The 13,438-nt window shown below is 42.3% G+C and overlaps 1 protein-coding gene across 2 annotated transcripts in view; it reads right to left on the reverse strand.

Annotated features, from left to right (window-relative positions):
• Positions 1–543: 543 nt before the first annotated feature.
• Positions 544–13,438, reverse strand: part of SERGEF (secretion regulating guanine nucleotide exchange factor) — a 656,301-nt gene continuing 643,406 nt past the window's right edge. For both annotated transcript variants that reach the window (XM_029582880.1, XM_029582884.1), the window contains one exon: positions 544–1,067. Coding sequence is in view for 1 of the 2 variants with exons in the window: in XM_029582884.1 (XP_029438744.1) it covers positions 1,036–1,067 (32 nt within the window). In the remaining variant the exon portion in view is untranslated. The remainder of the gene's footprint in view (positions 1,068–13,438) is intronic.

The raw sequence follows: 13,438 nt of genomic DNA on the forward strand, positions 1-13,438 counted from the left end.
ACATCAACCCCATAGTTTGATTTCAAAAATAATAATGCACTGTTCAGCAAACAGAAGACGTTGCATAGCAGGTGGCATGATAGTTTGATCTGAGTGTACTCTTTCAAAACAATAGGGATGTGCTTTCATTTGAAAGCATTCTGTTTCGTTTCATTTCAGAAAATGGAATGGAAAAAGTGAACACAATTTCATGCTTTCTTTTTGGTTTTTTTTTCTTCTTTTTAATTTTTAAAAAAAGGCAGTAACAGCCAGCCCCGGTTCCCAGCTCCCAGTTGCAAACATTGTGATTCTAAAAGTAAAAGACAGTCATGCAGGGCCCCATTGCCCCTACTTAACCTGAGCCAAGCTTACCCACAATTGTAAGCATCTTCATGAGGCAGGAGCGATTAGCAGATGCTCCTGCCCTGCTGGTACTCTGTTAAAGATGGTGCCAAAGGGTCCTGAGGCTGCTGCCATTTTGTTGGATGGAGGTATATCTGTACCTCCCTAAAAGCACAGGTATGATATCAGCTTCAGTGAAAATAATCGAAGTTCACATTTGCAGAAATTAATCGGCAATTTAATTAATAAGCTTGTTAATTGGAAGTATCCTTTTCCCTGCGTTAAAATATTCACTCAGGCTTTCCAAAGCATACAATATACCTTTTTTTTTTTTTTTACACATATGTATTTATAAGTTCTTCTCAGTGTAAGCTTATAGCAAATGTAAGCAACGGAGCATCTACTAGATAAGGGATACCAGTACGGTAATTTTATAAAGTCATTGGCCAAGGCCACCTGAGACATATAATCTAACAAATGACACATCAAAGCATCTTAGAAATTAGACGTTTGCGAGTATTTGTGACATGAGGGGGTTTCTCTAGCAGGAAGCCGTGGTGGTGGTGATTCTTGTAGTATACTGCTTTGATGAGGACATCCATCATCGCTCCTGCCAATTACGACAAAAACTCACATTACAGTATGTGAGTCAAGCTCGATATTCTAAAAAATGATGCACAGATGGCAGAAGTAATTCATATGTGTCATCACTGATTACATTCTGCTTTCTTTGTAGCATGTTGGACCTGGGGAGGCACAATGGTAGAGAAGCACATAGGAGAGCTAGCACAGGAGGAGATGCAGCTCAGGGCATTCATAGCACAATCTGAGAAAGCATAGAGACAGCACAGAGCAGGGAATATAAGAATAACAAATAGGGTAAAATAAGTGAAAGGAATGGAGCATGAAATACAATACAATTACAACTGATATTCCACCTTTAGGGTTTAAAAAAACTATTCAAACTGGCTAACAGCAAGTAGAATTCAACATTTACAATCAGCCTACAAGTCAAGCTAGTGTAAAAATACAAAACCCATTAACCAAAATCAGTCACTAAATTTGTTATTCCTAATACTTATAAAAGTATCAGCAACTACCACTCTGATGCAAAACTTTCCCATGAGACTAATTTCTCTCCCTAACAAATATTGTCCTGAGGGCCAAAGTCATCAATCCACTCCATCAGCAACCCATCAGCTGTTGCCTTCCCCAGAGTAGGGTCAGTTCTTCACCACTGGAGGCAGGGACTCAGAGTCCAGGCCCGGGTAAGCAGGTAGAGAGGGCCACAGCTGGAAAAGGGCCTCTCTGCAATGGCCCCCACTGCTGCTACTGAGCAAAGGTTGAGAGTAAAGTCAGGAACAGTTTCACATACTGAGGGGCAAGGAGTGGGATATGGTAAAGAAATATTCGATCATCCCAAATAAATTACTATTGGAGTAGGTTACTACACACTGGATATCTTTCAGTAGGGCAAGCAATTTAGATTTATTTTGCATGGTGCATAGGCAGCGAAAAGCTTGGAATGTTGCCTCTGAAATATTAGCAGAGCAGATTAAACTTTGCTGAATAAGCGATGCATGTAAGCATAGTAGAAATCACCCTGAAGCACATTAAATCCTATGGGGTAATGGTCCTATGGAAGGTAGGCTGATGAGGGCTACCTGTGATTTGCTTTGCTGACTCTACATGTATAAGCATTGTCGAAATATAAAGAAATAAGAGTTCAGTTCTCCTGAATGCTGAGTTCCGATTGCTGACATGGGGATGAATCATTGTTTTAAAGTGACTGTAAAGCAAAAGTAACTGAGGAGTGACTAGAAAGTTAGACTTACATAGAATAAGTTGGTAAAACGTCACCTGAACGATATCTTTTTCCCCCCTTCCCCTGCCTCTCACACGGACGTCTTTTAAACCAATCCCATGCTGTTTCTAGCATTTTGGTAAACAGAATCCTATACCTTTACTTCTGAAAATAATTTTAAACTGCTCCATCCACTGCCATTGCCTGCTAAATGGAATGAAGTGCTGCAGAGTTTGAAAACGAATTCAAAGGAAGGCGTTCTGACCTCACGTGTTGGCGTGTTCCTTGCTCTGGGCCAACTTTAGCTCTGGTTACAAGGCTTAAGAGGGTTGAAGTTCGGACACACCTAGTATCAGAACCTCAGAGGGTGGGTTTGATTGGACTAGTGCTGTATTTACCCCATTTGGAAACCTCATAACGCACCACTTCTCCTCTGGCCATGTGCTACTTGACAGCAGGCATCACTTGGTAGATAGGAGACAGAAAAGGTGGTCTAATTGATTTTCAAACTATAAAATAAAAAATACAATTCATGATGAATTCTGCTTACCTACTTCCAAGGTTTGCCTAGTGCTGTTCGGTAGGCAATGCAGCCTTTCTTCGGCGAGGGTGCAATAAAAAGCTGTGCACGCCTTCTGATATAACAAAACCGTCCACCCCCTTTGCTAGCCTTCATCAAAGTCAACCAGAGAGTGGCTTATGAAACCTTAGGATGGTTTGCTTTATTGTTTTCCCTCCTTACCAGATCGCACAGCATGTCAAGGACAGCATAGGCCAGGCACAAAACTATAGAATTATTATTAGTGTAAATTGTTAGACATTCCTCCCCAAAATTAATATGATTTAAAAATTAGTGATAGTCCAAGCAGAGCTGAATTACAAAGCTGTAAAACAAAGAAAGTACTTGCTTGGTTCAAATTTCATTGAGAAACAAAATGAGAAAAAAAAACCCCAACTACATATAGCAATATCATAAACAAAATCAGCCAGGATTTCTTAGCTGGCTTTTAGTTATATTTGGCAAAGATGAACTGCTGCTCCCTAAGCTTTTTTTTTTGCCATCATTTTATTAAAGAACAACAGTATCATATTCTAACTAGCATCGACCTCTTAAAAAGTGTTTTGAACTTCAAATGACACAGTAACCAAAATAGCCTGGGTGAGCAGAAGATGAGTCACTTACTTGGCTTGGCAGCCATGTCAGCCCATCTAGGTTTCCAGCCCGTTACGCGTATTTTGCTCATAGGGTAATGGTGTCAGATAAAAGAAGAGCACAGTCACAACCTGCAACCCAGATGAGCATCCCTAGTGACCTAAGGGACAAAATAGCTTCTACATTAAGTCGCCTTAAGTCCATAAACTCAGCAGTAAGTGGCGGTGTAGATGTGCCTGAACTGTGGAGTCCTGCGACGGGTTAGGGATGAAAGATTAGGCCCTGATTAAAACTGTCTATATTCTGCTCCTTCAGATCTGTATTGTGCCACATCCCCATAGGTACTTGGCCAGGGCTGATATTTATTTAGGGGGCAATATTCATTCAAGAGTTTTTATGTAGGTGAATTCGTATTCAACTACATATAAAGCCCTTTTGAAAATTGATCCCCCCCCATCAGTGTGGGTAAAAATACATGCATGTGAAACAGGGGTGGGATTAGGTCTTGGGGAGGGAAAACGCACAGCGGGATTTCATTTGGAAATCATGCGTGCTTTCCGGCAACGTGCTTTGCACCTTCTTCAGTGCAGATGCAAAGCACACGGTACTTACGGTGTCCGTTCTGACCCAGATTTTCAAAAGGAAACTCCCTAGGGAGATTCCCTTTGAAAATACGCTTGCAGGCCCAGGGGCACTTTGCACCCACAGACCTGCAAGTTAGCTACAGGGTTTGAATATTACCCATTATATTTGTTTGCATTTGCTCCATGGCTCTCCCCCGCCCCCCACTTCTCTCCCCTCTAATTTTAGTGATAATATGACAGGGATCTGGGGTAAAGTATCTGACCTGGCAGTACCTCTCCTTCTCTCTTTAACACAATATACAGGATACTGGGGTCTAGATGAGTAACTTTAATTCTTGCTGACTTTATACACAAGGAAATAAGGTAGTACTTCAAACAGAACTGTTTAGGCAAAAGCCTCTTTAAACAAAAGATGCGGTCTTTGCTTTTTTGCCTTCTGGGTGTCAAAGGCCCGGCCTGACTTCTTCAATCGCTGCCTCTGGTGAAGGTCTCCACTATTTTAGGCCTTGTGCCCTTCAACAGGTTTCCCCTAGTGCCTGGCAAGATGCTTTGCACCCAGGTCCTGCAGCAGGAAGATGAGAGAAAAGGTCACAACTGGTCTGCTCTGGCTACTCTCCAGGGGGAGAGTGGCTACGTGGGACCACCTTCCGGTTTGTTTCATTGCACTCTCCAGGGGGGCCTGTCTGCTGTGGTAAACCCTGCATTTTATTTCTCCTCCCGGGAGTCTGCACCCTTGAGTCCTGTTGGCGCCTAACCTGAGCTGCCTCTTGGGGAACTGTAGATTTTCGTTTTCCCCCTCCCTACAAGGTATTTCCTTTTACTTTCTCTGGGGGATTAACCCTTGCTGTCAGTCAAAGGGAGCACATACTCCCCCACAGGATCCTAACACATCGCAGTGGACAGCACTACTTTTCTGCTTATATACTATTCTGAAGGGATTCCATCTGCGCATACGGGAGCCATAACATAAGAACATAAGAACATGCCATGCTGGGTCAGACCAAGGGTCCATCAAGCCCAGCATCCTATTTCCAACAGTGGACAAACCAGGCCACAAGAACCTGGCAAGTACCCAAACACCAAGAAGATCCCATGCTACTGATGCAATTAATAGCAGAGAAGCACAAAAAAATTGGAGGCTGAGTTTGAATTTGATGGAATTTTTAGATTTTCCAAAGATTCACTGGGGAAATTTTGTGAAATTTAAACCAACAAATCTGCGGAAGACCTCACCGAATTTGATGTGGATTCACTGCTGATTTGCCACATTTAAGTCTGGCCACTGTAGTCTCCGTGAATCAGGTAAATCTTTTGAAAGCCAAAGAAAATTTAGCAGTTCAAGAAATATGCATTATATTTTCTTTAATTGCTGGCTTCCCGCATTTCATATTGTTTCTTAGATGTATTCTTTTGTATGACTAGGGGAAGCAATGGATAAAAAGGTACAGATTAATTAAAGATATATTTATTTGCTAGCTAGCTCCCTTTATAATAAGCAATGGCAGTATTAGAATCAGAAAAATAATAACTTTTACAATGATAAACATTTCCCAGTTTTAAAAGGGATGGGATTGTATTGTCAAACTTGAAACCATTTGAAAACCTGGCATGTTATGGTGACTAAGGAAATCCATCAGAATGAAAACAATTTAGCTAAGTTTTAAGAATCTTCATGATATCAAATGTCTGGAGTCCCATCTTCACATACAGAACATTTACTATATACTTTTAAACCATTTTAGTACTGAAGAACTTTATAAAAGCGAGCTTTTACATGTGTTCATAAAATGTCCAAGGGCCTAATTTACAGTGAATTGTTAATTTGATTAATCAAGCCCTGAATTTGAAATGTTGTTATTAAATGCAGGCACTGTATTCAAACGTGGCCAACAAATGTGCAAGCAACACACTATGATCTGTATTTATGTCGGCCATTTTTTTTCCCCACTTACTTGCCTCCTCCCTCCAAATCCTCCCCAGTATATTTACTCTTGTGTAATTGGCTGAAACAGAGCAAGAGGCAACTTGCCTGACCGCTCAAGCACTTGGTAAGCTCACTATCGTGGAAAGTATAATCCTACTTAATCTTGATAAAACATTTGGCATCTTTGTGTTTCATAAAACTCTGCATATACATTAACTGCTTAAAGTCAAGTGTGATAGATAGGTTGTGAATGCCTTTGCACTTCTTGCTCACAGATGAGATTTCATCTGCCTGAATTAACAGTTGGAAGCAATTTTTCTGTAGCACATTAAAGTGAAATTGATCACTGCTACGCACTTTATTAATCAGGGTTATTCAATCTCTGAAAGCTCAGTTTTACTGCAAGAGTTTCAGGGTGATAGAAAGCCACACATGAGAATCAGTTCACTGAACACTCCTAAATGGAAACATGGCACAGTCCTCTCTTTTATTAGAAGAATGGATGGGAGAGAGGGGGCTGTGCTTTCAGACACATCAGACAGGTGAGTGTGATTGCTAGAGAGCCGCAAAAGATCATTTTATTTTTTGTAGAGCTGTATAAACTGTGGACTCTTATTTATGTCCCAGTTCAAACTCTTACACAGTTGACCGTCAAATCTGGGGTTTACTCCCTAGAAAAGATGGAATTAACCAACTTAATTGTTTGATTTGGATGTGGGATTGTTACCTGCCTGGGACTGGAGATGGTGCGGGTTAAAAAATATTTCAAATAAATACATGAACTAGATTGACCAGCTCAATCTTTTCCAGTGAACGAAGCCCAGACATGGGAGGGGAGGAGAAGATGCTATAAAAGATGTGAATTCAACATATCTTTTATTTGTGATCATTATGACGTGAAACCAAGAACATTTACTGTTATCCATTTGCAGTAACAAACTACGTGCACTAATTTGTGACACTGGTGCTGCCACATAGCATGGTCAGAACCTGGATATTTTTCAAACTTCATAAAGCATGATCGATGAGCTCTCCAAGTGTTGCTGAAAGACGTGGCATCACCGTATATACAAAATGGTCTCCAGTTAATGGGGATGTGCAAGAAAATATTTCCATTTTGGTTCATTTTTTATTTTGGGGGGAGAGGTTCTTCGAGTTTCAGTTTGTTTAATGTTTATTTCAATTTGGTTCATTTGCTGAATATTAAAATAATGCAGAACAAAATAAGAATCAAAACGGGGCTTCCCTGAGCCCCCTGCACCACTGTCTGAGATCCTGGGGCCTCCCTGGGCACCTCTGGTTCCCCCCACCCTCAAATTAGCCAGGCTAACGTCTTCTCAGTCCCCACTTACACCTTCCCTGTAGGTCTTCAGCATAGAAAAGGGTTGGAGAGATCAGGTAGAGAGGCCCCGGGAAATCCCAGGGAGGCCCCAGGACCTGAAGCAGTGACGGGGAGGGGGGGGGGGGGGTCCGGGGAGGCTCCTTTTAATTTTTTTTTCTTAGCGAACTGAAAATATAGCAAAATTTTCAGATATCATTTTGCAAGCTTATATTAAGTTCATTTACACCACACAAGTCATAAAACATTAGCGTAAATCTCCAGGTATCCACTTAGCATGAAAAGGTGTGCGGGAAACAATTTTGAAAGGTGGGCTGTAAGTGTGATTTTTCCATTCACACTCACACCATCATCATCATCTGATGTGATGGCCCCCTATAAAACAGCTTAACAGGGCATCACATCAATGAAGTCAATCGTCATAACATCTGAGTACCATGTGAGCAGTGCTCCCCTCCCACCAACAGGGGCCCTCAGTGGGCCATGTTCTTTGCTGCTTAGTTCTCCTTGCCCTATGGAGGTCCTGCTGGCAGCCCTATTTCTCGCACTGCCACTGCTTAAAAGCCTGCTTCACAGGGAGTACGGTGCCTCACTGGGAATTTCATTTTCCTTGTATTTTTTGTTGCAATTTTAAATATTGTTTTGTTTTTTTCATGCATAATCAATTTTATGCAAAAAATGTGATTTTACATGCATAAAAAATGGAAATGCAAATGCCAAATAGTCAATGGCCTTCATCATAAAGCATATAGGGACAGACTTAAAAGAGCTATGTATACATCACATAAAAAAGAGAAAGAGGAGATATGATAGAGGCATTTAAATGCCTCAAAGGAATACATTTACAGGAGACGGCCTTTTTCAGTGGAAAGCAGGATCTAGCATAAGGGGTCATGGGATGAGAGTGGAAAGGAGGTAGACTCAGGAGAAACCTAAGGAAATATTTTTATACAGAAAGAATGCAGGATAACTGGAACCACCTCTCTATGGAAGTGGTGGAGACAAGGACCATATCAGAATTAAAAAAAAACATGGGACAAGCAAACAGTATCTCTGAAGGAGAAAAAGGAACTACAAAGGTAAGCAGGAGATGTGGATCGGCAGACTAGATGAGCTGTCTGGCCTTTATCTGCCATTAAGTTCTATGTATCTATGTCTTGCACTGTCTTTGCCTCTCATCATCCACTAAGTAAACTATTTATAAAAATGTATAAACTGCACTCTCCAAAAGATCAACGTGATGAACAATAAAACATCCATAAAATACACTATAAACACAAAAACAGAGAACACAAAATAATATCAAAGACATAATTTTTGTACGTAAAAGCCACAGAAAACCAATATCTGATATGTTCGAAAATCAAAAGCACAGGGCTTTAGAAAATCAAACAAATCATCCAGTTACTCCAAAAGCTTCATAAAAAAAAAATTAGCTGTGAGCGCCCTTCTGAATAGTGCTAAGTCAGACATTAATGGAAGACATTCTAGAAGTGATTTACATAACATCAGGACAGTGATTGAAAAAGCCTGATAATTAGTCTCAGTTAGATGTGCTAGTATAGGAGAGAGCACCTCGAATAACCCCCTGTGCGCAGGGCTGAGATATTGAGGCGGCTTGCAAACCCACAGTGCAGAATTAATCCAAGGACCAGAGATATAGCTAATCAATCTGTGAATCAAGGTCTAATTGTGTGGTACTTGATTCTAGACTTTGCAAGACTTCGGCCTGAGTATTTACCATAGTAAAATATGGCAAAATCTGTTTGTTGCTGATATTTCATAGCATTCAGGCATACGAAGAGACAAGTCTCCCTATGCAGAATAAAATTCTTGAAATACCACTAAGGGTTAAGAATTAGATTTCTCTGTGGTGACACTGTACCAGAAAGCTAATAAAACAGTAAAGTGTTTTAAATGCTTAAACTCGTTTGAGAGGTCACATTTCAAAGCAGGCTATCCATGTAAATTGGCCATCTGAAATTCCCTAACTTCAGTCTAGCTGGACTTTTCTATCACTGAGAACAGGCATTCCCGGATGCATGTTTAGGAAGGGGGGGGAGGGGACGAGAAGTGTATGCTTAGATGCCATTTTCAAATCTTCACAAATACTTTTCAAGCAAAATTGTGCACCACACAAAAAAAACGCAGGCGCAAGGAAGAACCACGCTTGTTGTATACCTGCGGAAGTGTGCAAAGAAGAGCCGTGTGCCGTGGGCATGCACAATCTTGGTTCTGGTGCGGAGAGTTTGAATATTTCCTCCCCCTTAAACCGGTAAGCATGCATCGTTGGAAAAATGAAACCTTACTAGACCTTTGTGGTTTTGCAACAAGATGCAGAGTGGAGTTACGGTTAGAGCACAAGACTAAGGGTCATATGTACTAACCATCATTTTTCTTTTTTACATCTCCATAAACACAGAAGGGGAGAGAACGAATCGGGCCTTCAGTCAGTAGAGCTTCTGGAATGTAAAGTTTGAATCCTTAAACTTTCACTGACTCTCTCTGGGACCTGTTGACCCCCTCAACCCCTCCCCTCGCACCCCCACCCCAGTTGCTCAGCATACTCATTTGTAAATAGGTAACAGGCACATTTGCAATATATGAATAATAATTAATAGTAGCTAACTAAGCATGAGGAAGATGAATCATGTTTTCTCTCCATTTAATTTTACATATGACTATGAGCCTACTGAGCCATGTATAGTTGAAACCATCTGAGTTAAATCAACAGAAACCCATTTTTTTAGATATCAAACAGCAAACATTTTTTAGGGTAATTTTCACACACAGGCTTTACCTAGTATTTTGAAAACATAATTTACATGTGCAAATTCACTTTGAAAATATCTTGGGTAATCGGCCGACTGCCCACATGCATTCACCTGCAGTAAGTCACACTTCTCCATCTGAGGGTATAGTTTATGCATGTGCATTTATGTGCAGAGGACCTGATTCTCAAAAACATTTACACACATAAAACACGGTTTTAGGAGTGTATATGGGCTTTTGAAAATTGCCTGGAAGGTTGCGTACAAAAAGTATGTGTAGAAGCAATTCCACATTATATTTGTTGGTCCATGGGCTACTTCTGTGAGCTGTTGCACCGACCTCCCTCTGCCTCTCCCGACACACTGCCTGGGCTCCACGCGGTGGTCCACCACACCTGACCTCTCTTAATTTATTTATTTATTATGATTTATATTCCACTTTTCACACTTTTTTCAGCGCTTCAAAGTGGATTACATTCAGGTACTGTAGGTATTTCCCTATCCCCACAGGGTTTACAATCTAAGTTTGTACCTGAGGCAATGGAGGGTAAAGTGACTTGCCCAATTTAGGTTTAATTTAATTTAATTTAAGGGGACAGTGGCAGGAAAGGCCCTGCAGTGTTGGATGATAACGTCACTATTAAGCCTTATAAAGGGCTCACTCACTCCTGCCTTTATTGCCTCAGTAACAGGTTTCCCTACTCCTGCTGTAGAGCATGTTGCTCCAGCGTCTTGTCTTCAGTACCAACTTTATCTTCAGGTCTCCTTGCCTGCCCGTGCTTCTCTTTGCCTGACCAACCCTACCTACCTGTCCCTTCTTCCTTTTCGGATGGATACTCATTTTTGACCTCAGCTTGATCTTGGATATGGTTGACCGCTGCCTGCCATTGACCACTGCCTGCCACCGTCTACACCTGACCGGCGCAAGCCTCTGACCATCATCCAAACCTTGGATTCATCTGACCTCCATCTACTTCAACCCGACTGCCTAGGATGACCACCTCCACCATTAGCAGAGTCCCCCACCTAAGACCTGCCAACCCTGGCACCCAAAGACTCAACCCAAGGGGAACAAGGGCTAATATAGGCAAAGCTCCAACTGGGCCTCTGCTTCGGCCGGGAGGAGCCCTGCCAACAGTGAGATCCTGCAGGGCTCCTCCCTGCAGGTTGCATTAATCCTGCCTCAGCCCAAGTGTCTACTAATGCAACACACATAGGGGTAGATCTTTAAAAAATACGCGATCGCGTACTTTTGTTCACGCACCAGGCGCGAACAAAAGTACGCTGGATTTTATAAGATACGCGCGTAGCCGCGCGTATCTTATAAAATCCGGGGTTGGCGCACGCAAGGGGGTGCACATTTGTGCAACCTGCGCGCGCCGAGCCCAGCGCGCGCTGCCTGTTCCCTCCGAGGCTGCTCCGATTTCGGAGCGGCCTCGGAGGGAACTTTCCTTCGCCCTCCCCCCACCTTCCCCTACCTAACCCACCCCCCGGCCCTATCTAAACCCCCCCCCCCACCTTTGTCGGCAAAGTTACGCCTGCTGAAAGCAAGCGTAACTTTGCGCGCGCCGGCCGGCAGCCCCGCTCCGTCCTCCGGTCCCGGGGGCTGGTCCAGAGGCCTCGCCCACACCCCCAGGCTGGCGCCATGCCCCCGAAACGCCCCCGAAATGCCGCGTCATTTCGGGAACGCCCCCGACACGCCCCCTCCCGCCCCTTTTCGAAAGCCCCGGGACTTACACGCGTCCCGGGGCTTTAGGTGCGCTGGCCTTTTAAAATCTGCCCCATAGTTTACATGTGTCTAGTTTACACTAGAAAGAGCATTTCAGGGGGGGTGGGGGTTATCAGTCAAGAACATATTTTCATTTTTTGATAATGTGCGCACAAATCTCTATGCATACATTTACCCCTGCTAACTGCGTATATGCCCAGCGGGCTTTGCATGTATCAGCTAATTATCAAAGCAAACGCTAGTCCTCTGTGGACAACTGAGAATTACCCTCATTTTGTTTAGAATCAAAAACTATTTCTGTAGGTACCGACTCCAGCCCAGCTCTGCCCACTGGAATGCCTCTGCTCAGTTTGCATAAAAGTCCACGTGTAACCGGGTGTAGCCCCAGGCTATTTTAGTACTGATGCACATAACACCAGGTTGTAGGTGCATTAACCACTTTGAAAATTATCTTTTTTAAGATCAAGGTTATCCCCCCCCCCCCACACACACTTCCCAAAACTGGAACTTTGCAAGGGCTTTCTAATTTCCTAAGTTTAGACTACAAAAAGATACACAATGCAGTATTTTGCCACCAACATTTGTTCTAGTAAAATCACCTAGAATGGGGGAAAATGAAGTTATTTTCATTGGGGAACCAGCATTCTCCCTCTTGACCACAGACTACCAGATTCAAACGTTCAAGTTGTAGGCCCAGATTTTTTATCAGGAAAGGTATTTCAGCTATGGTAGGACTGAATTTCAAGCTCCTCTCATGTCAGATGTTATTTCTTAAAATAGTTGCATCTCCCGGTTGGCTGTACTGGTTTCTCTTACACTTTTAGATAGCTTACAGAAAGAAGATGAATGTGAGATTCCTGAGGATCAAGGATATTCATCTGCCTCTAAATATACCTTCATTATTAGCATTTAAATATCCACTGCATAAGAGCATCAGTCAGAGAAAACGTTTCCTAATGAGAGGTTTTGTTTTTTTATCTCTGGTAAATGGTTTAGTAACTAACTTGTGTGCAAAATAATGTTAACCAATGGTTTCTAATTCTTACTGGGTAAAGCGAAACATTCCAACTGAGAACCATTTTCCATCAGAAAATGCAATTTCAAATTCCTACTATTAGTTTGAAAAATGTACTTGACGTGCTTGCCTATGAAATATTGGTGATTATTATGGGTAGTCTTGAAGGGGTAAATAAGCCTGAGCACCAGAACAACTTAGAGTCCAGGTATCCAGCCCAGTCTACGTCGAGGAGCACCCAAGAGGGGGAACTAAGTCAAGGGGCAGTTTCCTGGGGATGAAACTGAAGCACAGGCCTGAGGTGGAGGAGGAGGAGGACACTCCAGGGAATATCCTGGACTTCGTGCGTCTAAGTATAACTGACTTTTCACTGTAAAACCAGGTTCTTGTGGTCTGGTTTGGCCTCTGTTGGAAACAGGATGCTGGGCTTGATGGACCCTTGGTCTGACCCAGAATAGCAATTTCTTATGTTCTTATGAAGCTGATTCAGTGCATTTTTTTGTAAATAAGTAGAGGTCCATATTCAGTAGGCTGGTTAATGAACAAATTATCCAGCTAAAGTCAGCCGATTAACTTGTCTCATATATTCAGCAGGAGAAAACATCCCGCTGAATATCCTAGCCTAAAGTTATACATAGAGCCAGATAACTAAATAAACCTAACCGGCTACGTTTGAATATAGCTGGGTAGGTTTTTTTTTTTTTTTTAGTTATGCGGCTTTGTGTGGCCGGATCAAGTACTACTTAACTGGATATCTTGAAAAGTAGCACGGTATTCAGCAACTAAACTATAGTAGAC

Source organism: Rhinatrema bivittatum, chromosome 17 (assembly GCF_901001135.1).
Source record: "Rhinatrema bivittatum chromosome 17, aRhiBiv1.1, whole genome shotgun sequence".
In the NCBI taxonomy this organism is placed as follows: Eukaryota; Metazoa; Chordata; class Amphibia; order Gymnophiona; family Rhinatrematidae; genus Rhinatrema; species Rhinatrema bivittatum.